This window comes from Dasypus novemcinctus, chromosome 11 (genome assembly GCF_030445035.2).
Source record: "Dasypus novemcinctus isolate mDasNov1 chromosome 11, mDasNov1.1.hap2, whole genome shotgun sequence".
Taxonomy (NCBI): Eukaryota; Metazoa; Chordata; class Mammalia; order Cingulata; family Dasypodidae; genus Dasypus; species Dasypus novemcinctus.
Genome location: NC_080683.1, coordinates 6,827,772 through 6,854,597, shown reverse-complemented (window position 1 = coordinate 6,854,597; position 26,826 = coordinate 6,827,772). Strand labels below are relative to the sequence as shown.

At 42.0% G+C, this 26,826-nt stretch overlaps 1 protein-coding gene and 1 pseudogene across 7 annotated transcripts in view; both read right to left on the bottom strand.

The window, feature by feature from the left end:
- The window catches only part of ANKS1A (ankyrin repeat and sterile alpha motif domain containing 1A), a 244,802-nt gene that overhangs the window by 131,744 nt on the left and 86,232 nt on the right, over positions 1-26,826 (bottom strand). For 4 of the 7 annotated variants that reach the window (XM_058306599.2, XM_058306598.2, XM_058306602.2 and 1 more), the window contains exons 3-9: positions 17,525-17,681; positions 15,559-15,621; positions 5,602-5,898; positions 4,739-4,814; positions 4,351-4,452; positions 4,151-4,252; positions 1,151-1,347 (exon numbers count right to left, since the gene is read on the bottom strand). In XM_058306599.2, coding sequence (XP_058162582.1) covers positions 1,151-1,347; positions 4,151-4,252; positions 4,351-4,452; positions 4,739-4,814; positions 5,602-5,898; positions 15,559-15,621; positions 17,525-17,681 — 994 coding nt within the window. The remainder of the gene's footprint in view (positions 1-1,150; positions 1,348-4,150; positions 4,253-4,350; positions 4,453-4,738; positions 4,815-5,601; positions 5,899-15,558; positions 15,622-17,524; positions 17,682-26,826) is intronic. The other 3 variants (XM_058306600.2, XM_058306603.2, XM_058306604.2) reach the window with 1 other exon arrangement.
- LOC139439972 (mitochondrial import inner membrane translocase subunit Tim22 pseudogene) lies at positions 24,351-25,130 on the bottom strand (annotated as a pseudogene).

The following is a 26,826-nucleotide window of genomic DNA, read 5'->3' as shown; positions in this document are numbered from 1 at the left end:
AGGAGGGAAAATGGGACCAGTGAGTCTAGTCTAGGCTCACAGAATAACTCCAGGAGAGAAAAAGAACATAAGAGGTTATCAGAACACGTACAGAAGTGAAGTAAGGAAACAGAAGCTGGGAAGTAGAAGCAGTAAGACAGGAAGGTGTACCTTGAGAGGGACAATTTTAGGGTTCTCCTCATCCTAATACTTCAGGGGCTGGAGGAGTTATGACTGGTTAAAAACAGGAATGCCACAATCTCATATGTATGATGTTTGATTAAGTCTTTCTACAGCTCTGCTGAATAAGAACCTGTCCAAATCCAAATGGACAATTTCTGAGTGCAAATGGAAGGAAGTGTGTACTCCAGGCAGATGGGAACTTATTTCAGTGAGCTTCTTCCACACAGGCACTGCTCTCCAGAGAGAAAGCTAACAGTATACCAAAGATCCCAAAGACTAGAGGAGCTCTAGGGTTGAAAAGAAATAAAATGTTTTAATTTGCTCTAAGGCAAAAAAAAGTAATGGGAAGCAGATGTGGCTCAACTGACAGAGCATCTGCCTACCACATGGGAGGTGCAGGGTTCAAACCCCAGGCCCCTGGCCCATGTGGTGAGCTGGCTCATGCGCAGTGCTGATGTGCACAAGGAGTGCCGTGCCACGAAGGGGTGCCCCACGTAGGGGTGTCCCACGTGCAAGGAGTGTACCCCGCAAAGAGAGCTGCCCCATGTGAATAAAGTGCAGCCTGCCCAGGAGTGGCGCCGCACACACGGAGAGCGGACGCAGCAAGATGACACAACAAAGAGAGACACAGATTCCTGTGCCACTGAGAACGCAAGCAGATGCAGAAGAACACACAGCAAATGGACACAGAGAGCAGACAGTGGGGGCAGGGAGAGAAGGCGGAGAAATAAAAAAATAAATCTTAAAAAAAAAAAGTAATGGAAAGAGGCAAACTGGTTACATTGATATTAGAAAAACCAAAATTCCTCCTCAATGCAATGTGTTTTACCACACTGTGAGAGAGACATGGCAGAGTCTTATGGAGAAACGCCCTCTGAAATGCAAGCTGGCACGAGGGGTCACACTTCCTCTTCCTAGTACCCCACAGCAGAACGGGCCAAGTGGACCAACACATCACCCAGGCGTTCTAAGGCCCGGGGCCACATACAGGCCTCACTCCAGCAACCTTCCCTCCTGCTGCCTCGGCCTCCTTGGTCATGGAGTCTCGGTCAGAGGATGGCCCGCTGGCCATGCTGTCCAGCGAATGGCAGGAGACGGTATTGTACAGCACCTCGTAGGGCCCCTCCTCTTCAATGTTTGTGTCAAAATCAATGATCAGCTCAGTCACTGCTTTCTCCACGTCACCTGAAGGGGATGGAGGGCAAGAGAGTAAATGAAGGAAGAGCACCATCTAGATTTCCAAACAACAGCCCAAAGCCCCTTCACCAACATGAACTTAAACTCTAACCGAGGGTGAAAAAAAATTAATGATGCTTTGCTCTATGGACAGGAATAAACATTCAAAGTTTCACCTGTCCTTTATACACTGAGAACTAAAGAAAATTCTTGTTCAATATGGAACACCTTTGACATCCATAAGGGATATCTTCAAGACCTTGTAAGTTCCCAAATATCTCAATACTATAATAAACAACTCACAAAATCTAGCAAGGTATAAGAGAAAAACTTAAGCAATCCTTGAAATTCTTAGTAAGAGTCTCCAGGTGCTCAAGTAAAACAGGACAAGAAAGCCTTTCTGAGCTGGAGGTGCTCTGCAGCCGTTTAGACCCATGAGATAACAACCAACCTCAGAGCACGTGGGATCCAAGCTTGTGCCTCCACAAAATGACCAACGGTTACAGACCAAGGGCGTGTGGGTCAGTGCAAATCATCAAAACTATACATGCAGAATCCTTGAAAGCTGAGAGTTTACAGAACTACTAATCCCATCACTAGCAGATTATGAGGTCATGAAAAAGAGTATAAGTGGGGAGGCAGACAAGGAATCCACAGTAAAGACAGGCTGGAAGCCCGAACACCCTGTATTCCTCTGGGAAATCCCTTCCCTTAATTTTAGTGTTAGGCTTTGTTTTGCTTCAGTAAGTATTTTAATTGTGATTTGTATCTGGGGGAAGATGCTAGCCTTGATTTTGTCTTTATCATTCATCATACCTAGGACCCCAAAGGCTGTGCCTAAATCTGAAAAAGTGAGTCCTGGTTATTAATGATGGCTCTAGAATGGGCTACCTATGGTGGCATCCAGATCACACTGGTGGCCAAACGGTATTACCCAAACTTACCATGACAGTAGCTGAAAAGGAAAAGTCTAAGTAAGGTCAAAGCTAAAAATTGTAATATGGGACTGTAAAGTATACCAAAATCTCATGGGAAATATGAATTTGGGTAATACTGCATATATAAGACTGTTTTTCTTTGAAACTGAACCAATGTACGTTAATGTTACAAGATGTTAGTATCAGGCAAAAATATAATCAGAGCAAAATATGGACAGTAGTATATAGTAATATATTGACAATCTTTCACTAAGCATTTTTTAAAAAAAGAAATATACTAAGGGGAAAAAAAAGACAGAAGGTACTATATATTGTTTGACTCTATCTATACAAAATATAAACGTAGATAAATTAGAAAGACAAACAGAATAGCAGCTATGTATGGCAGGGGAAGCATAGAGATTGAGAGATGATTATTAAGGGGTAGAGCTTTTTTTGTTTGTCTATTATTATTATTATTGGAATAATGAAAATGCTCTAATAATGACTGAAGTGATGGATGCACAGCTATATGATTATACTAAATACCACTGACTGTACACTTTGGATGGTCTGTATGATTTATTAATATGTATCAATAAAATTATTTAAAAATTTTTTTTAAAGGCAAAAAATAATTTTCCATATACACATCTACCAACCAGATGACACTCATTTACTGTTCCCTGAGAACCAACTATGCTAAAGGCACCAGGTGCAGGGAAACGGACTTTGGCCCAGTGGTTAGGGCGTCCGTCTACCGCATGGGAGGTCCGCGGTTCAAGCCCCGGGCCTCCTTGACCCGTGTGGAGCTGGCCCATGCGCAGTGCTGATGCGCGCAAGGAGTGCCGTGCCACACAGGGGTGTCCCCCGCGTAGGGGAGCCCCACACGCAAGGAGTGCACCCATAAGAAGAGCCGCCCAGCGCGAAGGAGGGAGCAGCCTGCTGAGGAATGGCGCCGCCCACACTTCCCGTGACGCTGAAGACAACAGAAGCGGACAAAGAAACAAGATGCAACAAAAAGACACAGAAAACAGACAACCGGGGAGGGGAGGGGAATTAAATAAATAAATAAATAAATCCTTAAAAAAAAAAAAAAGGCACTAGGTGCATGATCCAAAACAGTTTCATGGAAACTTGAAATCACCTTGCCATCAGCTCAGAACAGATCTCACACAGCCAACTATAAAAGTGGAGGGAGGGGAAGCAGATTTGGCTCAACTGATAGGGCATGCATCTACAACATGGGAGGTCCAGGGTTCAAACTCAGGGCCTCCTGACCCATGTGGTGAGCTGGCCCACATGCAGTGCTGATGCGTGCAAAGAGTGCTGTGCCACGCAAGGGCATCCCCCGTGTAGGGGAGCCCCATGCACAAGGAGCGCGCCCCATAAGGAGAGCCGCCCCACATGAAAAAAGTGCAGCCTGTCCAGGAATGGCACCACATACACGGAGAGCTGACGCAGCAAGATGATGCAACAAAAAGAGACACAGATTCCTGGTGCCACTGACAAGAATACAAGCTGACACAGAAAAACACACAGTGAATGGACACAGAGAGTAGACAACTTGGGGGAGGAGGGGAGAGAAATAAATAAAAAATAAATCAAATATTAAAAAGGAAGAGATAAAAATCTGTCATTAAAAAAAAAAGTGGAATGAGAAGTGGGGAAGAAGAGGCCCACAGCTACAGGCCTATGTTATGCCCAATAAAACTTCATATAATATTTGGAAGAAAATGAATTTGACGGTATGAATTTATTAAGTACCTGAAACCACCTGAAGTTATTTAAATGAAGAGTTTCCATTCTATCAAAGACTGTTCAATTTTTTCCCCCAAACCGAGCCCCTCTTAACTTACCCCTACCTCTTTACTGGCAGAGAAGAGCCACCTTACCCTGAGACTTCTGTGATGTGGAGTCCATATTAGAGATGAGAGGTGGCTGGAAAGTGGGAGTTTTATCTACATCCTTTGCACTTCTTTTTCCAATCACGTGATCTATGTGGAAAGATACTTTTAAAAAGCCGCACTGAATACAAATGCCTTGGTTTGGCGACGGCGTCCCCTGGCCCCCAGACGATGGGATGGGCTGGTACCTTCAATGAGCGCTGCTATCTGCTGGCTCTTTTGAGAAGGCAGTTCCTGGACCGTGTCTAGGGCAGTCAGTCCCCGGTTATCTTTGATGTTGACATCGATTCCTAGAAAGGCACACCAGGTGGACCGGGGGAGTGAACATTTACACACCAGTTCAAAGGAGGTCAAGTTCCAGGACAGCTAATGCTCCCAGCAGCATGACCATTTCTCATCTGAAGCCATTAATCCGGCTATTTTAGAAAAATTCATACACTGGCAATCAACCAAGAGAGACACACACACATTGGGTACAAGTGCAGCCAGCAAAAATCAACCCCCTCTGGGGAGGCTAGGGAGAAACAACCCCAACCCTGGCATGCTGTGTAGACAAGAGTGCTGCCGACCTCTCACCTGCAGCCAGCAGGATTTGCACCACATCGGTCTTGCCAAACAAAGCAGCCTCATGCAAAGCACTGCCCTTCTCCGTCTGGAAAGCAAACGAGAGCGCAGAGCAAGATGTCATCAGAACAGTGACCCAGGTTTGGTGTGGTTCACATGACAAATGGGACACAGACAAAAAGGGACAGGAAGATAAACCACACAAAACCCTCTGTCATTATCTTTCCAACTTTTCTCACATGGATTCTAAAACCATGAGTGCTGCCCATTCATCAAGGCTGTTTGATGTGCCACCAGCAGCCCACAAGTGAATAACTAAACAGCTACTCCTGGGGCCACCTACTGGCAAAACTCCGCAAAACTCCACCTTCCTGGATGGAAGGAATAATGAGAAGAAAAGTACAGTGAAGAAAAAACACCTTAACTTCAAATGTGGTTTGGTCAATGTGAAGCCCAACAAATCAAATGACCATTACTCATCTGAATTGGGAAAACTAACAAAGAAGGGAAACACTAAGTTTCCTGTTGACAATATCAAGTATATGAGACTTTGGAGGTACGAAATCATAGCAGTTGGCAACACATGTATAGGAAGATAATGAATTTTTTCTAATTTTGAGAGATAGTCCATAAGTACATCTTTTCAGGGTTTAATGACTGCACATTACCCCTTGAAATGAAACAAAAAATGAACAGATTTGCTTGAGGAGATCACTTGTCTTTAAAGTTTCACATTCAAATGAGTCAACAAATAGAAGCATCTGAAATGTGATGTGAAACGTGCTAAATAAGAACACAGCCCAGCAGCATGGTACTTTTGTCTTTTCCAAAATGACTGAGCCCCTTGGGCCTGGGACATGCACCTGCCCTGGTACCTGGTAGTTGCTATCCATGCCAGCGTCAAGGAGGACCTGGACCACTGCTTTGTGGCCGTTCCTCGCTGCCAAGTGCAGCGGGGTGTGCTTCTTAGTGTTGCAGCTCAAGAGGTTGGGATGTGCATTCAGGAGCATTTTCACCACCTCCAGTCTCCCATACAGTGCAGCCAGGTCCAGAGGCGTCTCGAATTTGTTGTTGCGCATGGTGGGGTCCGTTAGCTCCTCTAAGAGGACCTTTACCACCTCCGTGTGGCCGTACTGAGCTGCACAGTGCAGGGCTGTCTCGTTGTCATTGTTCTAAAGGATTAACAAGCAGATCAGATCAGAAAGGGACTGGCAGACTGGCATCTGCCTGGGATAGTCATTCGTAAAACCACTGAAATTTAAATGAGAAAAACAGCAGCAATACTTGGCAGCAATAAAAGTAGGTCTGAATCTAGACGTACTCCCCTGCAAACAAGTCTGACTGCTCTAATAAGCCACGTCTTCCCCCAGTTACTGTAAGTGGGGACCAGTCCCTCCTAAACGTTTGCACTCTCCCACGTGCTGTTTAGGAAGTGTCTCCAGATTGTGCGGAGAGTGAACGAAATAACACAGCATTCATCTGGCAGAAGCCCTGGCACAGACGAACGCCAATAATATCACTGCCATTGTTTCATTTTAAACTTCAACTGGTTTTACAACAATATACACTTATTCAACCCTGTGGTTCTGATTCTGGATTTGTCAACCTTCTATTGCCTTATGCACAAGCTTTTTTTGAAAGAGTTTGTGATCTGTGTAGCTTCTTGCATGCAAATCAACCAGCCAACAATGAAAGTAATAGCGCAGAGCACCAAAAATCACTCTTACAATATCAGCCAATAGCCATTTTGAGGGGAGGCAGGCGCTCAGGCTCAGCCACAGAGGAACAAGGAAACTTGATGCTGCCCTGTGCCTACTCCAGGAACCTGCACCAATCAACACATGCAGTATCTACTTCATTAAAACGGCAGCTGGGACAGGGTACTGTAAGAAGACACAATCAGACACTGGGATATTTTGTGAGAGAGGTGCAAAATATTCAAATGCAAGGTTGCCATTGATTCAAATTCACAACCACATAACCCCATGGCCCTCTAATGCCAATTTTGTTTCAAACTAAAAGCAGAACCTGGGATAAAATGGGAGAAATTTGAGCTTTACCAACCATCAGAAGCAAAATGTTAGTTATCCAATTTATGCTATTTCTTCCACTATTATCGATAATATATACTGATTGCAAAAATAAAGTATTTCTATGATCTCTCCTTTTTAAAAAATGCTAGCCAGAATAATTCTTCCACAAGATTTTGAGATTCCTGAATTTGGAGAAACAAAGCTTAAGAGGGCATGTAACCATCAAGGCAATATTTTGCACCTTCCAGCTGTCAAATGGTAAAAATTTTTGTACAAATGCTTCACTTCTATTAATGATGTTAAAAGTAACAAACTAGGAGTTACCCAAACATGCATGCAATTCCAACCACTTTTGATGGGGCATTTGACTGCATCATTTTTTCCAGCTACACCATGTACCAGAAAGATCCAGAGCTGCTGGGAGCAAGTCCCCAAGGCCAGAATGATGGCAAAAGAAATGTTTAAAGTGAAATAAAGATGGAAAAGGTGGTAGCAGGAACCACATGCAAAGATAAGTGCACAAAGATAAACAGAAGATGTAGAGGAAGCAGCATTGGACTCACGCAGCTAAAGGAAAGCAGATGCTGAGAAAGAGCAGTTTGCACTGGCCATAGCATAGCCAGTTAGCAATGACATCCTATGATACAAGTGGACCTCAAGGGATGCGTTCTGTGTCAATCTAAAAGTCTGGAGGAAAGGGTAAGTGCAGGGAAGGAAGCAAATCCCTGGGGTTCCTTGTGCCAATCAAACCAGTTAGGAAGTTCATTTGGAATGTCCACTTCCTATTACACTACGACATGAGTTTCCTTAGCTAACTTAGAGCTGGCACCTTATTGTCTCATGATGAAAATACAGCTATACCAACAAAAACTTACTGGAGCTTTCTGTAGAATGATTCTGGGGCAGATGGCAATCCAAAGAAGTTTAAGAGGATACTCGGGGCTTTATGTTTTAAGATTAGGATGATGACAAGGGCTACAAAAATCAGCTTATTCTTCTGGAAACCCCAATTTAAGAAAATTTCTGTTTTCTCTGAGGCAAATACTGATGTCTTTTTTAATATCCAAGTTGTCTCCCAACAACCAGAGTTATTTGTCCTTGATTATGTTAAAAGTATGCAATTACAAAGTATGCAAAACTCTAAACTGTCCAGGAAAGAAAAAACATCTTCTCTGTTTTCTCCCAGAACTAAAGCAGCAGCCACAAAGTTGCTCTGTTAAAGGGAAGGTCTTGAGCAGTACCAGGCAAATATCCTGTCCTGTTTTGTTAAAAATGGTCTGGCCACATTTCTTTAGAAAGGTACTCTCCTATTCACAGTTTAGGAGGTCTCTTACTTGTGCTTCATTCCTGCCAGACATGGTCTGACAAATATAATACTCGAGTTCCTGCCAGTGGTGACTACATCTCTCTCCTACTGAATAGAGGCCACCACAATAATAAAGCTCTTAACTGCAATTTCCCCTTAGAGTCTGACAACTACCAGGGCAGGAAGTCACTAAGTGTTGAATCATAGACCCAAAAGGAAGGGAAGGATTCCAAGGAGAGGCACAGATGCTTAACCACCTGGGATCCCTCCCTCTCACACCTTCAGTATCATACCACAGGTGCTCAATGACACCTCAAGAGTTCCCAGAATCATATCATGAGTCAGGGCTGAGAAAAAGGACTAAGGTGAAATACCCAATTTTTTCCTAAGTTTTTTCACATACTCTCCAGTCCTGTACATCTTGAGGCACACTTTCATTTCTCCTTGCCACAGTCAGTACTTCTAAGAAAAAAGGGATCCCTACATATATCCCTAACATCTGGAGACCTCATTCAATGTGTAAATGCATTATAAATCAGCATACACAACAAGCACCAGAAAGCTGGACAGAAACACTTCCATGGACTTTCTCCTCTCAGAACTATTTCAGGACTATCGCCTCCCTGTGCTTATTTTACAGCTTCAGTACACACATATTCATTGTTGACAGATGTCTAAATTGGGGACACCTGGACTACAGTACCGATGGTACAGGATCTATATAGGATCCTATATACCTATATAGGACACAGGAGAAACATGGGAACTGAATCTGTCATGTGGAAGAAGAGTTAGACTGATTGTAATGATCCAAGGCAGAACTCTGATCAACAGATGGAAGATTTAAGAAGACAGATGTCAGCCAAATATAAGAGAGCAAACTCAGTGGAATCCAAAATGAGGCTGCCAAGCAGTGATGAATTTTGTTTGTTATTAGTAAAGACAAAATAAGAGGTGGACAGTGTTACCTGTCAGGGAACAGAAGGAAGGGACTCTCCTGCTCTGAATTTTTGAAAGGCTGACCTAGATTAACGGTTCTTGAGTTGGCTTCTCATTTTAAAATTACATGGGGAACTGAAAAAAAAAAAAAAAAAGAAAAAAAAAAAGGTTTTTGGGTCCCACCCTGGACTTGGTAAGGTAGCACCTGAGAGGTAAGGCCCAAGAAGCTATTCTTAAAAAGTTTACCAGCTTGGCAGGCTCCAACTTAATGAAGCAAAGTCATCATCATCAAGAATGAAGCAAATATGCCTTGTGATGTGATATACTAAGAAGATAATATCACTCCTGTGGCAATCCTGCCAAAAATGTATAACCCGAATCTAGCCATGAGGAAAAAGACAAACTCAAACTGAGGGACAGTCTACAAAACAACTGACGTATAATCTTCAAAGCATAAATGTCAAGAAAGACTAAGGCAGGCTGAGGAACTGCTCCAAATTAAAAGAGCCTGAAGTGGGAAGCGGACTTGGCCTAATGGATGGGGCATCCGCCTACCACATGGGAGGTCTGTGGTTCAAACCCCGGGCCTCCTTGACCCATGTGGAGCTGGCCCATGTGCAGTGCTGATGCGCGTAAGGAGTGCTGTGCCATGCAGGGGTGTCCCCCGCGTAGGGGAACTCCACACTCAGAGTGTGCCCATAAGGAGAGCCGCCCAGTGCGAAAGGAAGTGCAGCATGCCCAGCAATGGCGCCACACACACGGAGAGCTAACATAACAAGATGACCCAACAAAAAGAAACACAGATTCCCAATGCTGCTGATAAGGATAGAAGTGGTCACAGAAGAACACACAGCGAATGGACACAGAAAGCAGACAACTTGGGGTGGGGAGGGGAGAGAAATAAATAAAAATAAATCTTTAAAAAAAAACAAGAGCCTGAAGTGACATGACAACTAAATGCGATGTGTGATACTGGATTGGATTCTGGATCAGAAAAAAAAAATTGCTATAAAAGACATTATTGAGACAATTGGTAAAATTTGAACATGAATTCTATATTAGAAAACAGTATTGGGGAAGTGGATTTGGCTCAACTGATAGGGCATCTGCCTACCACATGGGAGGTCCAGGGTTCAAACCCTGGGCCTCCGTGACCCGTGTGGAGCTGGCCCACGGGCAGTGCTGATGCATGCAAGGAGTGCCGTGCCACACGGGGTGTCCCCTGCATAGGGGAGCCCCACATGCAAGGAGTGCACCCCATAAGGAGGGCCACCCCACGTGAAAAAAAGCGCAGTCTGCCCAGGAGTGGCGCGGCACACACAGAGAGCTGTCGCAGTAAGATGACTCAACAAAAAGAAACACAGATTCCTGGTGCCACTGACAAGAATGCAAGCGGACACAGAAGAACACACAGTGAACGGACACAGAGAGCAGACAACTGGGGGATGAGGGGAAGGGAAGAGAAATAAATAAAAAAATAAATTTTTTAAAAAACACAACCTTAGCTCTTTAAAAAAAAAGAAAACAGTATTGTATCAATGCTAAAGTTTCTGAATTTAATATATATTGTTATTACCCAGTGAATGTTTTTGTTCTTAGGAGGTACATGCTAAAATATTTAGGATTAAAAGGTCATGATGTCCACAACTCTCAAATAGTTCATTTTCATTTATCAACTACCAACACAGCAATTACATATTTTGTGTGTTTTTGTGTGTGTGTATATATATTTCTATTTTTCTACATATATATAGAGAGAAAGCAAATGTGGCAAAATGTTAATTGGTGAAAGGAGGAGAAAGGAAAAGAACATACTAGAGTTCACTGTATTATTCTTGCAACTTTTCTATAAGTTGGCAATTTTTTCCAAATAAAAAGTTTTTCAAAAAGTTTACCAAAATCCCATTCTATAAAAGCCAAAAAAACTTACCAACTGATTCTGATGCAGTCAGACAAACTGATCAGCATTGGATACAACTGTTCCAGATAACCCCAGATCCTTTCCAGCTCTAAAACAGTCATTTTAAGTTTTCAAAAAAATAGATCTTCCCTAAAACTAATTTGACTGTCGCTCATTTTATAATATTCAGGACTATGTTGAAACTGTTTAAAAGGGGGTGGAAATAATTTTAACAGTTCCACCTTAGCTAAGGCTGACTTAAATTTGAACTGGTCTATGCCAACATGCTCAAAAAGGGAAGGTCCCAAAACGATGAAACATCAACGCTCATGAAAACTGCTTCTGCTTCCAGGAAAGACATCTGAGACTTCTTAATTTCTACAGGGATCTGATAAGACCCAGCACTCAAATGTATTTTAGCAAACAATTCCTAGACACAGGTTAGGTCAATAAAAACCTACTGAGTCAGGAGAAAACCAAGGAAGGTTAGGTGAATTAGTTCAAGAAAAGTTTTTCATTCTCAGCACAATCCAAACAGTTTTATCCCTTAATGCAGTCTGTGCCATTTGGCCTTTCAGGGTGGAGGGAGAAAGAGCAGAGGGCAGTATTTCTAGAGAGTGAAGTAATTCTTGTTCCACTTAGACTAATTATCAGTTATGTGTTCAAAATCAAGGGACAGGAAAATGTACTTTCAAGAACGAAAGTCTTGCCCTTTAATCAGTGCTTTATAAGTTAAATAAACTAACCACACTGTGCAGAAGAACAACCACTTCACAAACAATCCCCACTTCCCCTTCAAAATACTTGAACAGACTAATTGAGCAATGTTTCACGAAGCTTCATGTACTGATAACAAGAAGATTCCAAAATGCCTTTTCAGAAATCCAACATAATATACCTTTTAAAATTAAGATCTCAAATTTTGTAGTTACCAAATATTTTTACTTTGTGTACCTTATCTCACTTAAACTCTCAATAATACAAAAAGATAGAAGCAGTACTCCCATTTTACAGAAGAAGAAATAAAGGCTCAGAAAAATAACTTGCTGAAGGCAAACAAACCAGTAAGTGGCAGCCCAGAATTCAAACTCAGGTCTGACTTGCAAGGCTGTGCCTTGCGTGATTTTCGACTCTAGCACACTGCTACTGAAACAGCAACAACAAAAACAACTAGAGTAGCTTCCTATTCTAAAGCTTAGAAAACAAAATTTAAAAAGAATGGGTTGGGAAGCAGATGTGGCTCAAGTGATAAGGCCTCCACCTACATAAAGCAGGACCTGGGTTCAATCCCTGGGGCCTCCTGGTGAAAAAGAAGAAGAGAAAGTGTGCCTGCGTGGTGAGCCAGTGCCCACGTGGTGAGCCGAGCGCACATGTGATGAGCCGAGTGCCCACGCAGGTGCCTGCATTGTGAGCCAAGTGCCCGCAGGGTGAGCCGGGTGCCCGCGGGGTGAGCTGAGTGCCCGCAGGGTGAGCTGAGTGCCCGCAGGGTGAGCCGGGTGCCCATGCAGGTGCCTGCATGGCGAGTCGAGTGCCCTCGTGAGTGCCCACGTGGTGAGCCGAGCGCACATGTGATGAGCCGAGTGCCCACGCAGGTGCCTGCATTGTGAGCCAAGTGCCCGCAGGGTGAGCCGGGTGCCCGCAGGGTGAGCTGAGTGCCCGCAGGGTGAGCTGAGTGCCTGCAGGGTGAGCCGGGTGCCCATGCAGGTGCCTGCATGGCGAGTCGAGTGCCCTCGTGAGTGCCCACGTGGTGAGCCGAGCGCACATGTGATGAGCCGAGTGCCCACGCAGGTGCCTGCATTGTGAGCCAAGTGCCCGCAGGGTGAGCCGGGTGCCCGCAGGGTGAGCCGGGTGCCCATGCAGGTGCCTGCATGGCAAGTCGAGTGCCCTCGTGAGTGCCCATGCGGTGAGCCGAGTGCCCATGTAAGTGACAGCGTGGTGAGCCGAGTGCGTGGTGAGCCAATGCCTGTCAGTGAGCCAGTGCCTGTCGGTGAGCCAGTGCTTGCACAAGCGAGTCACGCAGCAAGATGATGACACAACAAAAGAGAGATGAATGGGATGGGCAAGCTGAAGCACAGTGGAGACCAGGAACACGAGGTGACACAATTGACAGAGAACCTCTCTCCACATCAGAGGTCCCCAGGATTGAATTCTGGTGAATCCTAGAGGAGAAAGATGAGAAGACAAAAAGAGAAATAGATGCAGAAGATCACATAGCGAATGGACACAGACAGCAAAAACAGTGGGTGGGGGAGAAAGAGGGGAGAAAGTGGGTGGGGGAGAAAGAGGGGGGAAAAAAAAAAGAATGGTTCAAACATGGTAACATGGATGAATCTTGAGGACATTATGCTGAACGAAATAAACCAGACACAAAAGGACAAATATGAACTAAATACGAAGAATAAATGAAGTTAAACCCTAGGGAGTATAGGTTACTAGGAGATAGGATGAGAGTTGAGGAGTACTGATACTTAATGTACGTATAATTTGTAATCGGCTTGACTGTAAAAGTGTGGAAATGGATAGAGTTGATGGTAACACATTAGAGTGAGTGTTAACGAACATGGCTGGTTTATGAACGGGATTGTGGCTGAAAGGTACAGTTCAGGGAGGTAAATGTAAATTGAAAACAGCTAGAGAGTCATCCAGGCACTGAAGAGCACAGTGTGCTTGGTGGTGTGCGAGGACTGTGGCTAACAGTATACATATAAGAATGCTCTTCTTTCACAAAGTGCTAAGAACACGGCGATACATGGGAAAACTACAGCTAATGTAACTTATGGATGACAGGTAACAGAAATATAGTAATTTTCTGCAGCAATGGCAAAGAAGATATAGCAATTCTAAGGGACACCAACAGGGAAGGTATAAGGGGGTAGAGGGTTTTCCTTTTGGAGTAATGAAACGTTAAAATTGGCCGAGGTGATGACAGTATAACTCTGTGATGGCACTTAGAGTGAATTCTGTGTGGCAGATGGATTGTGTGATTAACAGAACAAATTACTATTACTAGGTGTTAAGAATATAGTGATGCATGGGGAAAATACAATTACTGTAATTTATAGACTATAGTTAACAGCAATATTGTAATATTCTTGCATCAATGTCAAAGAAGTTACCGTAACAACTCTAAGGGTCAATAACGGGGGTATAGGATTTTTTTCTTTTGGAGTAAGAAAAACGTTCAAAAATTTACTGAGGCGATGACTGCACAACTCTGTGATGAAGTGAGAGCCACTGAGTGTGCCTTGTATACCCCGTGAACCACTGGTGGAAGATGGCCAGTGGTTAACGGTACAAATATGAGTGTTCTCTTATGAACTGTAACAAATAGACAATACTAATACATGGTGTTAATAAGGGAATTCTACACATTATGCATTATTGTTTTGTAAGCTCACAACTTCTCTAATAAAAAAATATATATTAAAAAAAAAAGAATGGATCAAAAGAAAAGGTGATGTGTTCCACCACCCCAGATCAAACCACTTTTCCACCACCATCAAGTCCAAACAGCTCAAGAAAATCTCCCCCAAGGCCTTCCTAGGCCCAGACAGCCAGTAAGGAGCTTCATTTGCTAAATCAGTATCTCTCAAAGAAAAACATGAAATATCTGTGTAGTGTTTGGGAACATGCAGAAATACCTTCTATTTCCCTTCCCTGAGGCAGCTGTATTCAGAGCAAGTGACAGGGAGCTAATGTGGATAATGCAGTGACTCAAGCAAATTCTAGAGTGTTGCCAAAAAACAAACCTCATCTGAATAAAAACAGATTAAAAAAAATGGCAGGTGAGAGCACTGCGGAAAGAGGCTAACACCCCTATCCCACCGACAAACTCTTCCTGGTTGATGTGGTGAAGGCCGGCCGGCTGGGCAGTTCGCCACCAGGTCTACCTGACCACTACCTGCCCTCAGCCTCACCTCCAGGGAGACTCAGGACAGCACCCTGCCTGGCCCTGCAACAGCATTTCCTATTTCAGAGCCCTTCCAGGGATCAAGAGTGAGCAAGCAGACAGGAAGCAAACAAACAGGTGGGGAAAACAAACTGAGGAGTTAAAGCCTCACGCAGAAATGTACAAACTCCAGGAAATGAGAGGGGAGTGGCAAGTGACAACTTTTAAGAGTAAAATGGAGTCAGCAGTACCCCTTTCCCCATACCTTCACCACTGAGTTATTGAAATCTGAAGGGCAATCAGATTTTACTTCAAAAGAAATATAGAAAGCAGACTCAATATTTTTTCCAAAGTCCTGCAATTACAGTTTAAGCCTTTGTGTTGTGTTTATTTAAAAGCTAATCTGAGTGACATCTTTTAATTGCTTTTTTTAAAAATTTAAATGATTTTAGAAATCACAATAGCAGTGAAGGACATAATATGGTTCCTTCTATCTCCCCATTCCCACAGCTTCTAGGCTTTTCAGATGTCCTAGGAAAAGAACCTAAGCTTTCTTGAATTAGTATGGGTTTTAAAATAAAATCAAAACCCACTGAAGCTATATTTTTCCACTCCCAGACAAGCCAAAAGCAGATGACTGAGGCAGATAACAGTCAGGGTGATGAGAAGATGCTTGAGTGTGCAAGGGTGGAAGCCAGAGAAGACCAAAGAGGAGGTGCAGCTCGGAGAAATGATGCAGAGAAATCCTGGCAGCAAAGTACACACCTTGGCATTGATATAAGGGTCAAAGGGGCCGTACTTTTTGAGTTCTTTAATTTCAAGAGCATTCTATAAAAAGGAAAGGAAAAGAAAATATGGTGATGAAATGGATGAAATATATCCAAAGCAATGCAGAGCCCTGAAGGGTTCCAACACTAGAACAAATTGGCGTTGCCCTTTGGGTGCCTCAAAAGGAAGTTAACGGGAGAGGCAACAGTCAGGGCAGTGTACTCATCATCCCCTTCATCCAAACACCCAACTGGAACCATGGTAATGGCTTTTTAAAATGTAGTGACTTGTCAGTAACACATAGATGCAGCAGCTTCTTGAAGCTTCTGCGGACATCTTGTCTAGCCCCTGTCCCACCCACCTATCTGCCAGGCGTTCAAAGCACTGGGCTGGGGGCCCACCTATCAAGGGATACTCCAGGCAGGAGGTGGCTGTGAGCAGAACAAGCTAGCACACTCAAGTGACTCAAAAACCCAAGCAGCTGTGTTCCAAGGCAAAAGTGAGCAAAGACAGGATCAGAAGTGACTGCTGAAATTTCTTAAATGAGAAGGACTTCAATGGATGACCAGTTTTTTCAACATTGAGGAGTACTGGTTAAAAGAAAACTTCGAATCTCCCCCTGATAAAGTAATTACCAATTTAGCCAGGAGGAGTAAAATTGCCTGTAGAGTCTAAAGAGGCAATTCTAAAGAGACAATTTTCATTCCCAAACGTTATAAAAAACAAACTCATTGATGATCTTAAATGTCTGTTGTTCACCTACCCAGAAAAAACAGCCTGAAAGGGGAAAAGAAAACTGATTAAGTTATACACACATAATCTCCAAATTAAGAGATCTGGGAGCACTGCTTTCATTTTCTCTCGCCTCAGTGAAACTGCCCTTCTCAGAATCAGTTATTCTCTTGACAGCTCACAGAGTGCTTGCATGGGTCTTGTTGACAGATGGACTCATCATTCTGCTCTGGTTTTTGGAGGAATAACCTTGATTTAATTCTACAGGTAATTTAACAATCTCCTCTCAGCAAAGTCATTAGGAAAACAGTCCTAAGCTTATTTAGAAAGAGCAGCATCTTCCTCATTGAAGCAACTTGGAAAAGTACCCATTCCTGTTCAGGTCAGAGGGCAAAACAGAATGGCTTGTCATATAGGGAAAGCCCATCTCCTGTCAAATGGGCACATATCTCAGATTCAAATTACAGGGAGCTGTGGTTTTAAGACTCATCTAAAACCTTGCATAATTCAAGCATAATTTTCCCAAAGGAATGAATGTAAAGAAGAGGAGAGGTATTCTCAAAGTACCTAAATTGTAAATTGTTAGATATTTTTGCTTGAATGCTACCTTTCTCATTTTCTCAGAATTATCTCATTCTTTTAAAGCAAGTCCACTCCTAAGGTAACATCAGTGGACATCATGGAAATGATCTTCATACTGCTCAATCACCTGGGACTTCCATTCACATGTTTTTGCTTTTTAAGTTCATTTATTAGCACTAACACTAGTACTTCCACTTCTGCAAGTTATGGTGTATGTAAAATAACAACATGGTTCATTCACACAGTACTGATAACCATGGCAAGTATTTCCATTTACCAGCTAAAGTTGCTTTATCACATTGATGGCATGAGGTCAATCTACAGTTCATTAAGCCTGCCAGTTTGAACCTGACTCTATGCAATTTTGAAGAATCTGCATTATTTCATAATTTGCACATGAAGCGAATATTTCATAAATAGTTTTAATTCTGTACTATTCCAAATCTGCAAGATTCAAATGCATCTAAAATGCAGCTTAATGGTATAAGGTTGCCCTGACATACTAAGAGGAGCAGAGCTGGGAGGGGAGTCGTGTGGGGTATGGAAGAGCTGCTGCCTTAAGATTTGAGCTATGGACTGCGACGGCGATGGATGGAGCTGCCCAGGTCTAGCTGTGGCTTCGGGGAGCAAAGCCTCCCTTCTTTCCGACCTGTTCATTGACTCTGGTGTGGGAAGGCCCTTGATGGATGAGCAACCGAACTATCTGGGCATCTCCTTTCCAGGCTGCCAAGTGTAGAGGGTAACAGCCTTTGCAGTCAGCCACATTGGTTAGTGCATCATTCCTCAGGAGAACCTCGACCACATCCCTAGAAGGCAAAAATCAATTATGAGTTTGCAGATCTCAGAAGTCTTTTCACCTAACAGCTCTTTACATTTGTACAGCGCGATGCCCTTTCACAGACATCATCTTATTTGGCTCCTCTCTCTACCTGAGCTCATGCACCAGGCTTCTCCTTTTACTCCATGAACTCCTTGTAGAGCTGCTGTGGGGCAGAACCATCTTGAGCCCCACGACACTGATTTATCACCTGCCCATTTATTCAGGCTTTCTTGATAATCCATCTATTTTATCACTACTTTGAAAATGTCTGATTCCTCTGTCTAAATCTGCAATATCTCCTTGTTTGTGATGTTTAAACAGCATTTGGACAGAATTTACATAAAAGTAGTCATGCAAGACAAACATCATTATTCACCACATTATTCAGAGCATTCAGTGATGTGGGAGCTGAAAAGGGATGAGCAGAGCAGAATTTAAATTGTTGGAAACATAAACCAGACACATGATATTATTTGATACCTCCAGAAAGAGGAACTTGGCTTTCATCTTGGTAACATCGCTAATTAAGGAGATACAAGTGCGTAATTACCCCCATGCACATGAGGTCGGAGAAAATCCCCAATGTAAACAAAAACAGTATCTGGAGAAGAACTTGTTAGAGTAATTGAAGTTTAAGATTCACTTTAATTCAGGTTACTCCACTAATCTAAGAGGGAGGGGTTTCTGCAGATTTCTTTGTAGCATTCTCTAGGATGGCTATAAGAACAGATATAATGATCACATTAAAGTATATTAAAAAAGTTTAATTTTGAAGGAAACAGCTATCGCCTCTGTTTGGCACAGCTGAGGCAATGAGGCTGGTTCAAATACTGCACAAATGATATTCAGGATCATAAAGACAATGAGGATGCTGTTCCTTGTTCCAAAAAAATCGATGACTCTTGATAATCCTCATAAAAACTAAACTACTTTTTATTTCCTATACTAATTTTTAAACAAAACAATTTTATTGATACATTTTAGTAATGCATAAAATCCATCCAAAGTGTATAATCAATTGTATTTGGTATAATCACACAGTTGTGCATTATCAATTCAATCATTATTAGAGCATTTTCATTATTCTAATAGTAACAATAAAGAAAAACCAGACAAACAAAAACATCACCTCTCAATCACTCTATGCTTCTGCTGCAGTACATACTGCTATTTTGTTTGTTTCTCTTGTTTATTTGTATTTATATTTTGCATAGATGGAGCCAAGCAATATTTAGTACCCTGTGTCTAATTTCTTTATCTTAGTATATTTTCTCTTTTTTCTTTTTTTCTTTTTTTACCCTTACTGGAAAATTATTAATATGTTACTATGTACTACTGGTCAGAGTTTGTTTGGTTGTATTTTTGCCTGTTATTAACATCTTGTAACATTAACATGTATTTGTTCAGTTTCAAAGAAAAACAGTCTTATACAGACAATATTATCCATATTCATATTTTACATGAGGTTTCACTATGTTATACAGTGCCATTATTAAATTTTTTAGCTTTCCTTCTAGTAATATATATGACCTTAGACTTTCCCTTTCAACCATGGTCATACCCATATAAATAGCACTGTTAGTTACAAACAGTATGATGTGCTTTCACCTTTTCTATTCATTTTCAAAGATTAACAAGCAATCCTTGTACCAATTCTGCAGATTAACCCTAAAATTTCTACTCTCTAACTTCATTCTAATTTCCTGGTGACCTATATTCGCGTTATTAATTCCCTGAGTTTACGCAACATATTTAGTTCATAATACCACAATCATACAGGATTTGTTCTTTTGTGTCTGGCTTATTAGACTCACCATAATGCCCTCCAGGTGCATCCATGTTGTCATACGCTTTATGACTTCATTTCTTCTTATAGCTACATAATATTCCGTTGAATGTGCACAACACAGCTTGTTTATCCATTCTTCAGTCAATGAACACCTGGGTTGTTTCCAACTTTTAGCAATTGTGAATAATGCTACCATGAACTTTGGTGTGCAGATTTCTGTCTGTGTCCCTGCTCTCAGTTCTCCTGGGTATCTACCCAGTAGTGGTATTGCCAGGTCACGTGGCAAGTCTATATTCAACTTCTTCAGGAACTGCCAAACAGTCCTCCACCGTGGCTGTACCATTCTGCATTCCCATCAACAGTGAATAAGTGTTCCTGTCTCTCCACATCCTCTCCAGCACTTGTAGTTCTGTCTTTTTAATAGTGGCCATTCTGATAGGTGTGAAATGATATCTCACTGTAGTTTTGATTTGCATTTTCCTAATCATTAATGATACTGAACATTTTTTCATGTGTATTTTTTTCCTATTTGTATTTCTTCTTTGGACAAATGTCTATTCAAGTTTTAGGCCCATTTTTTAATCAAGTCATTGTTGACTTGTAGTATTTCTTTATAGACCATGGATATTAAAGTCTTATCAGATATGTGATTTTCAAATATTTTCTCCCTTTGACTCAGCTGCCTTTTCACCCTTTTGAGGAAGTGTTTTGCAGTGAAATTTTTTTTTAATTCTGAGGAGGTCCCATTTATCTACTTTTTCTTTTGTGACTTGTGCTTTGGATGTAAGGTCCAAGAAACCACCACCTACCACAAGATCTTGAAGACGTTTTCCTACATTTTCTTCTGGTAGTTTTATTGTCTTGACATTTATATTTAGGTATTTGATCCATTTTAAATTGACTCTTATACAGTGAGTGAGATAGGGGGACCTCTTTCATTCTTTTGGTTGTGGATATCCAGTTCTCCCAGCACCATTTGTTGAAGAGACTGTTTTGTTCCAGTAATGTGGACTTGGTAAGTTTGTCAAAAAACAGTTGGCCATACAGGTGATGGTTTACATCTGGACTCTCAATTCTATTCCACCAATCAATGTGTCTATCTTTATGCCAATCACATGCTGTTTTGACCACTGTAGCTTTGCAGTAAGTTTCAAGGTCAGGCAGTGAAAATCCTCTCACATTGCTTTTCTTTTTTTAGGATGCTGTTGGCTATTCAGGTGCACCTTCCCTTCCAAATAAATGTGCAAACTGCCTTTTCTATTTCTGTAACGTAGGCTGTTGGAATTTTTATTGGTATTGCATCGAATCTATACATCAATTTGGGTAGGATTGAAAAATTCATGATATTTAGTCTTCCAATCCATGAGCATTGAATGTCTTTCTAATTGTTTAGGTCTTCATTAATTTCTTTTGGCATTGTTTTGTAGTTTCCTGAATATAGGTCCTGTACTTCTTTGGTTAAATTGATTCCTAGGCATTTGAGTCTTTTTGTTGCGATTGTAAATGGAATTATTTTTCCTGTTTTCCTCCTCAGATTGTTAAATACTAGTATACAGGAACATTACTGATTTTTGTGTATTACTCTTATATCCTGCCACTTTGCTGAACTCATTTATTATGTCATAGACATTTCAGAATGCTCTAAATATAGGATCACATTGCCTGAGACTAGTAAGAGTTTTACTTTCTTTTTTCCTATGTGGATGCCTTTATTTTCCCTTGTCAAATTCCTATAGCTAGAACATACAGCACAATATTTATTAGTAATAAAGTTGTCACAGTGGGCATCCTTACCTTGTTCCCGATCTTAGAGGGAAAGCTTTCAGCTTTTCCCCAATGAGTATGATGTTGGCTATTGGTATTTCACATATGCCCTTTATCAGATCAAGGAATTTTCCTTCTATTCCTATCTTTCGAAGTGCTTTTTACCAAGAAGTTAGCTGGACTTTGTCAAATGCCTTTTCTTCATCAATCAAGATCAACTTGTTAATGTGGTGTATTAGGTTAATTTATTTTCTTACGTTGAACCACCCTTGCATACCAGGAATAAATCCCACTTGGTTGTGGTATAAGTCTTTTGATACACCACTGGAATCTATTTGAAAGTATTTTCTTGAGAATTTTTGCATCTATGTTCATTAGAGAGATTGGTCTGTAATTTTTTATTCTTGTATTATCTTTATCTGGCTTTGGTATTTGGGTGATGCTGGCTTCATAAAATGTGTTGGGTAATTCTCCATCCTCTTTAATTTTTTGGAAGAGTTTAAATAGGATTGGTGTTAATTCTTCTTGAAATGCTTTTTGAAATTCACCTGTGAAGCCATCTAGTCCTGGAGTCTTCTTTGCCGGGAGATCTTTTGATATATGTTTCAATCTCTTTAAATATGTTTGGTCTGTTGAGTTCCTGTGTTTCTTGTAGAAATCAATGTACGTTCTTTGAGCATTTCTAGGAATTTGTCCATTTCATCTTGGTTGTCTAGTTTGTTGGCATACAGTTTCTCATAATATCCTCTTATGTTCCTTTTTATTTGAGGCATCAATCATAACTTCCCCCATTTCATTTTTTATTTTATTTGCATAGTCTCACTTTTTTTATTAGTCTAGCAAAAGGTTTGTCAATTTTATTAATCTTCTCAAAGAACCAGCTTTTGGTTTTGTTGATTTTCTGTTTTTTTAATTCTCAATTTCATTTTTCTGTGTTAATCTTTATTTCTTTCCTTCTGCTTGCTTTCAGATTGGTTTGCTGTTCTTTTTCTAGTTCCTCCAGGTGTTCAGTTAGGCCTTTAATTTTAGCTCTCTTCTTTTTTAATCTAAGCTTTTAGGGCTATAAATTTCTATCTCAGCACTGCCTTCACTGAATTCCGTGAGTATTTTATTGATTTCCAGTTTCATTCCATTATGATTGGAGAAGGTACTTTGTATAATTTCAATCTTTTTATATTTGCTAAGACCTGTCCTGTGACCCAACAGGTGGTCTATCCTGGAGAAAGATCCATGGGCACTTGAGAAGAATGTATAAATCACTGATTTTGGATGCAACATTCTGTATATGTCTGTAAGGTCTAGCTCATTTATCATATTGTTCAAGTTCTCTGTTTCCTTGATCTTCTTTCTAGTTGTTCTATCTAATTTTGTGAGAGGTATGTTGAAGTCTCCAACTATTACTGTAGTGATGTTTATTTCTCCCTTCAGTTTTGCCAGAGTTTGCCTCATGTATTTTGGAGCACCCTGGTTAGGTGCATAGATATTACTACTGTTATATCTTCCTGGTGGACTGGCCCTTTTATTAATATATAATGGCCTCCTGTATCCCTTACAATGTTTTTGCACTTAAAGTCTGTTTTGTCCAATATTAGTATACCTACCACTGCTCTTTTTTGGTTACTGTTTGCGTGGTGAATCATTTTTCAGTCTTTCACTTTCAGCCAGTTTGTATCCCTGGGTCTAAGGTAAGTCTCTTGTAGTTAGCATAGGGATGGCTCATTTTTTAAATCTATTCTGTCAGCCTATATCTTTTGATTGGGGAGTTTAATCCATTCACATTCAATATTACTGTATATGCATTATTTACTTCCACCATTCTTTGGTTTTTCTAGGACATATCTTATTTTCATCTGTCTCTTTACTCTTTTGGTTATCCTTTCTACTATTCTTTTTTCTATACTCTCCTCCAAACCTCTCTCTCTTGTGTTTTTCTTTTAGATTGTAAGGCTCCCTTTAATATTTCTTGCAAAAGTGGATTCTTTTTTTGGAAACCCTTAGTTTCTGTTTGTTTGTGAATTTGAAACTCACCTTCACATTTGAAAGACAGTATTGCTAGATAAAGAATTCTCAGCTGGCAGTTTTTCTCTTTCAGTATCCTAATTGTGTCATACCACTGTCTTCTTGCCTCCATCAATTCTGATGTGAAATGTGCTTCTTGGACATGTAAATTCATTTCTTTCATGACAGGTAGGAAATTTTCATCCATTATGTCCTCAAATACTCTTTCTGTCCCTTCTCCCTTCTCTTCCCCCTCTGGAACTCCCATGACATGTATGGTGTTGCCCTTCGTGTTGTCATTCAACTCTCTGAGCATCTGCTCAACTTTTTCTATTCTTTTCTCTCTCCTCAATCTCAGCTATTCTCTCTTCTGCATCACTTATCCTTTCTTTGATCATTTCAAGTCTGCTGTGGTATGCCTCTAAGGTGCATGTGTGTGTGTGTGTTTTGGAGGAACTGGGATTGAACTCAGGACCTTGTACCTGGGGAACAGGTGCTCAACTGCTGAGCTACATTTGCTCCCCAATGAGAGTTGTTTTTTTCATTTGTTTCTGTTTTGTTTTTAGGAGGTACCAAGAGGCCCAGGACCTCATACATGGAAAGCAGGCGCTCAACCACTTAAGCTACATCCACTCTCCTCTGTGGGTTTTCTGATCTCAATGATTGTGTCTTTCATTCCCATAAACTCTGCTATTTTTCTATTTTGGTTTCTTTTTGCTTTTTGTTTTGGTTATATATATTTGTTAACAAGGATGGCAAAATACTAAATAAAATGACACAATTGGTTGGATGGCATGAATTTATGCCCTGTCCAGATATGCAAGATGGGTGTGACTGCACTGAGTTCCAAGGTAGAACACCTTCCTTGGTACAGGGGGAGAACAGTGGCACCTCTGTCCCCACAGTACCAAACAACTCAGAGCACCAGCTGTGGTCAGGACTGAACCTCTGGGGAGCCTAATTCCTAAAAGGCAACACATTATCTCCTGATCATGCATTAACAAGAGACTCTGGCCATGGCACATCTCCTGTAAGCTCTGGCTGCAGTAGAGAGTATGGCTGCTCAGAAAGCTGGAGACATATCCCAGCCAGGCAGTTTCCTCACAGCACTAACAAAAAGAGGGAAAACAAATGTCTTCAGTCTGTCAGTTAAGGGCCCCAGAGTGGTGCAGAAACTTCTCCACAGAACAGCTCTGATATTGAGCTGGTGTCAGCCTTCCCCACAGGGAATTATTCTCACGAAAGGTAATAATCGATTGCAGCAAAGAATGCAGCAACAGCTCCACAACCAATGATTGCAGCCATCAAGCCAACGCTGAAACGAATGGCTCCTCTAGTGATGTAACCACTAATGACACTCTTCTTTCAACCTGATTTTCCCCAGTAAGATTCTCCCAAATACTCAGTGCAAGAAAACACGGCACCCACAATGGCAAGGTCTTTGGCATACGGCACTCCTCTCTGCCCCATGTCTTTAAGAATTTCTCATGTAGTTGGCATATGATAGGGATCCTTAGGGTAAAGGCCCACACTGATATCAATGCCAGCAGTGAACACTCCAAATGCACCTCCCAAGACAAATCCTCCAATGCAGGCTAGCGCTGCTCTGAACGTGCAGCTTTCCATCGCCTTCTCAGTCACCTTCTGCTCTTCACTCTTAGCCAGGACACCAGGTTCCAGGAGCAGGGGCTGACGCATATCACCCACCAGGTATTGCGGAAGAAGGCTGTACTGCAGCAGGCTTCAGCAGAGCCGCTGTCTCCAGTATGGAGGCCCCGACATTGGAGGCAGCCACTGACATGCCTGTAGCTGCCCAAGCAACCCTCGTGTCGTTCTTCCCAGTGTCTCGATGTCCTTTATCTCTTCAGCCATACTGTATTACAACTCACTGATTTGATTTAGGACATCTGTATGAACCTTGTTGATTAGTGTTGGAAACTGAAGTGCTGTCTCCATGGCTAGCTTGTAACCTAAGGAATGCGGTAATTAAGAGTTCCCGGCAAATGGGATGAAGGTGTTAAAGGCTGAAAGAAAAGATGAGCACATACTTTTTGTAGTAAATAGAACACTTAGACTTTGTACCTTGAGATAAGATTTTAAGAAATTCCTTAGACTATGGATAATGCTGAGAGTTAACTGCATGTTGCTGCTTGTTGTCACGTAGGCTACGTGTTCCCACTTGTCAAATAGACTAGGGTATATAGAGAGCCCCTTGTAAACAGTAAAGTTGTCTGAGGAGTTATGACTCGCAGACTTCCTGATCCCAGCTCTCTTGCTCGTTCCTTCCCCCTTTTCTCTTTCTTTCATTCCCCATACCTTTCGGGTCCAAATCTCCAACAGATTGGTTGTCTCAAATGCTGTGTTTCATCTGGGGCTTTAATATATTCCTTTGCCTGGGTCATCTCTTCCATTTTCTCAGTATGACTTGTAATTTTTGGTTGATGTCTAGGCATCTGATTATGCTGCTGAGTTTACTCTGATGCTCAATTTCTCTCTTTCATAGTGGTTTAGTGGCAGGAGGCTGTGTGTTACTGCCACTCTTTGATTCTTGGTTCAACCTGTTCTAGCTCATTAGTATTAACCCTGTTCAGCTGATCAAATCCAGACCATGGACCAAGTAACAGGGTGCAGACCCACTTCCAAGAGCCTTGCGGAGGGAGGCTGGAAAGGCTGGGAAAAGGCTCTCTTACTTATTATATTCACTTTGCATTTCCTCACATGTACTTCCTTGTTCTGCCAGCAGATGGTGCTATGCGAAAGCCCTCTCAGTTCAAACCCGGTTGGAGTGTGTTCACTGCAACACTGACAACAACGTGACAGGGGACTGTACCTCCAGGCTCTTCAGAGCCCTGCAAATCAAACTGTCTCAGAGGCTGTTCTCCAACTTTGCCAGCAGCCCCTCCCTTTCCTAGGTGGGAAATACTTCCACTCCCCTCTGCATCCTTGACAACCAGTCCCAGTCAGTAAGGAAGGTGACTGAGAGGTCGAATCGCAGGGGCTCCAGGGCAAACAATGGTGTGGTCCCACCTGGCCTGAAAGGGCTTGTAGGACACAGCAGACCAAATCTGTGGGCCAAAGGCTGAATCAGGCTTAGGCTGCAGCCCTCTCTCTCCCGCTTCCTGTGGAGGTGGATGCCTGCAGCCCACTCTGTCCCTAGCCACTGGCCAGAGGCTAGAGAATTCAAAGCTGTCTGCCCCAAGGGTAGGAGAGGGGTGCCAGCAGCTGCAGCTGCAGCTTCTACTCAGTCTTTTCATCAAGATTCTTTTCCTGTGTCTGTCTCTCTTCTGGGTGGTGTCCAGCCTTCCCCTGATGTCCTAAGCCCTAGAACAATTTTTTTCCAGACCTTTTTTGCCTGCTCTCTAGCTATTCTGGGGGAGAGAAGAGAGTCCTGTGTCTCTCTAATCCACTATCTTCCCAGAAGTCCCCCTCTCCTACATTATTTTGCTTCAAACTCTTTAACATCATGCACTGTTTTACACTCTGGTTTCCATTCTTTCATGTCCTGGGAAACACACTCACTGTGCTCCAACCACAACCGTGCCTGCCCTGTCTCTGCGCCAGCATGTTCTCCCGCACTTGG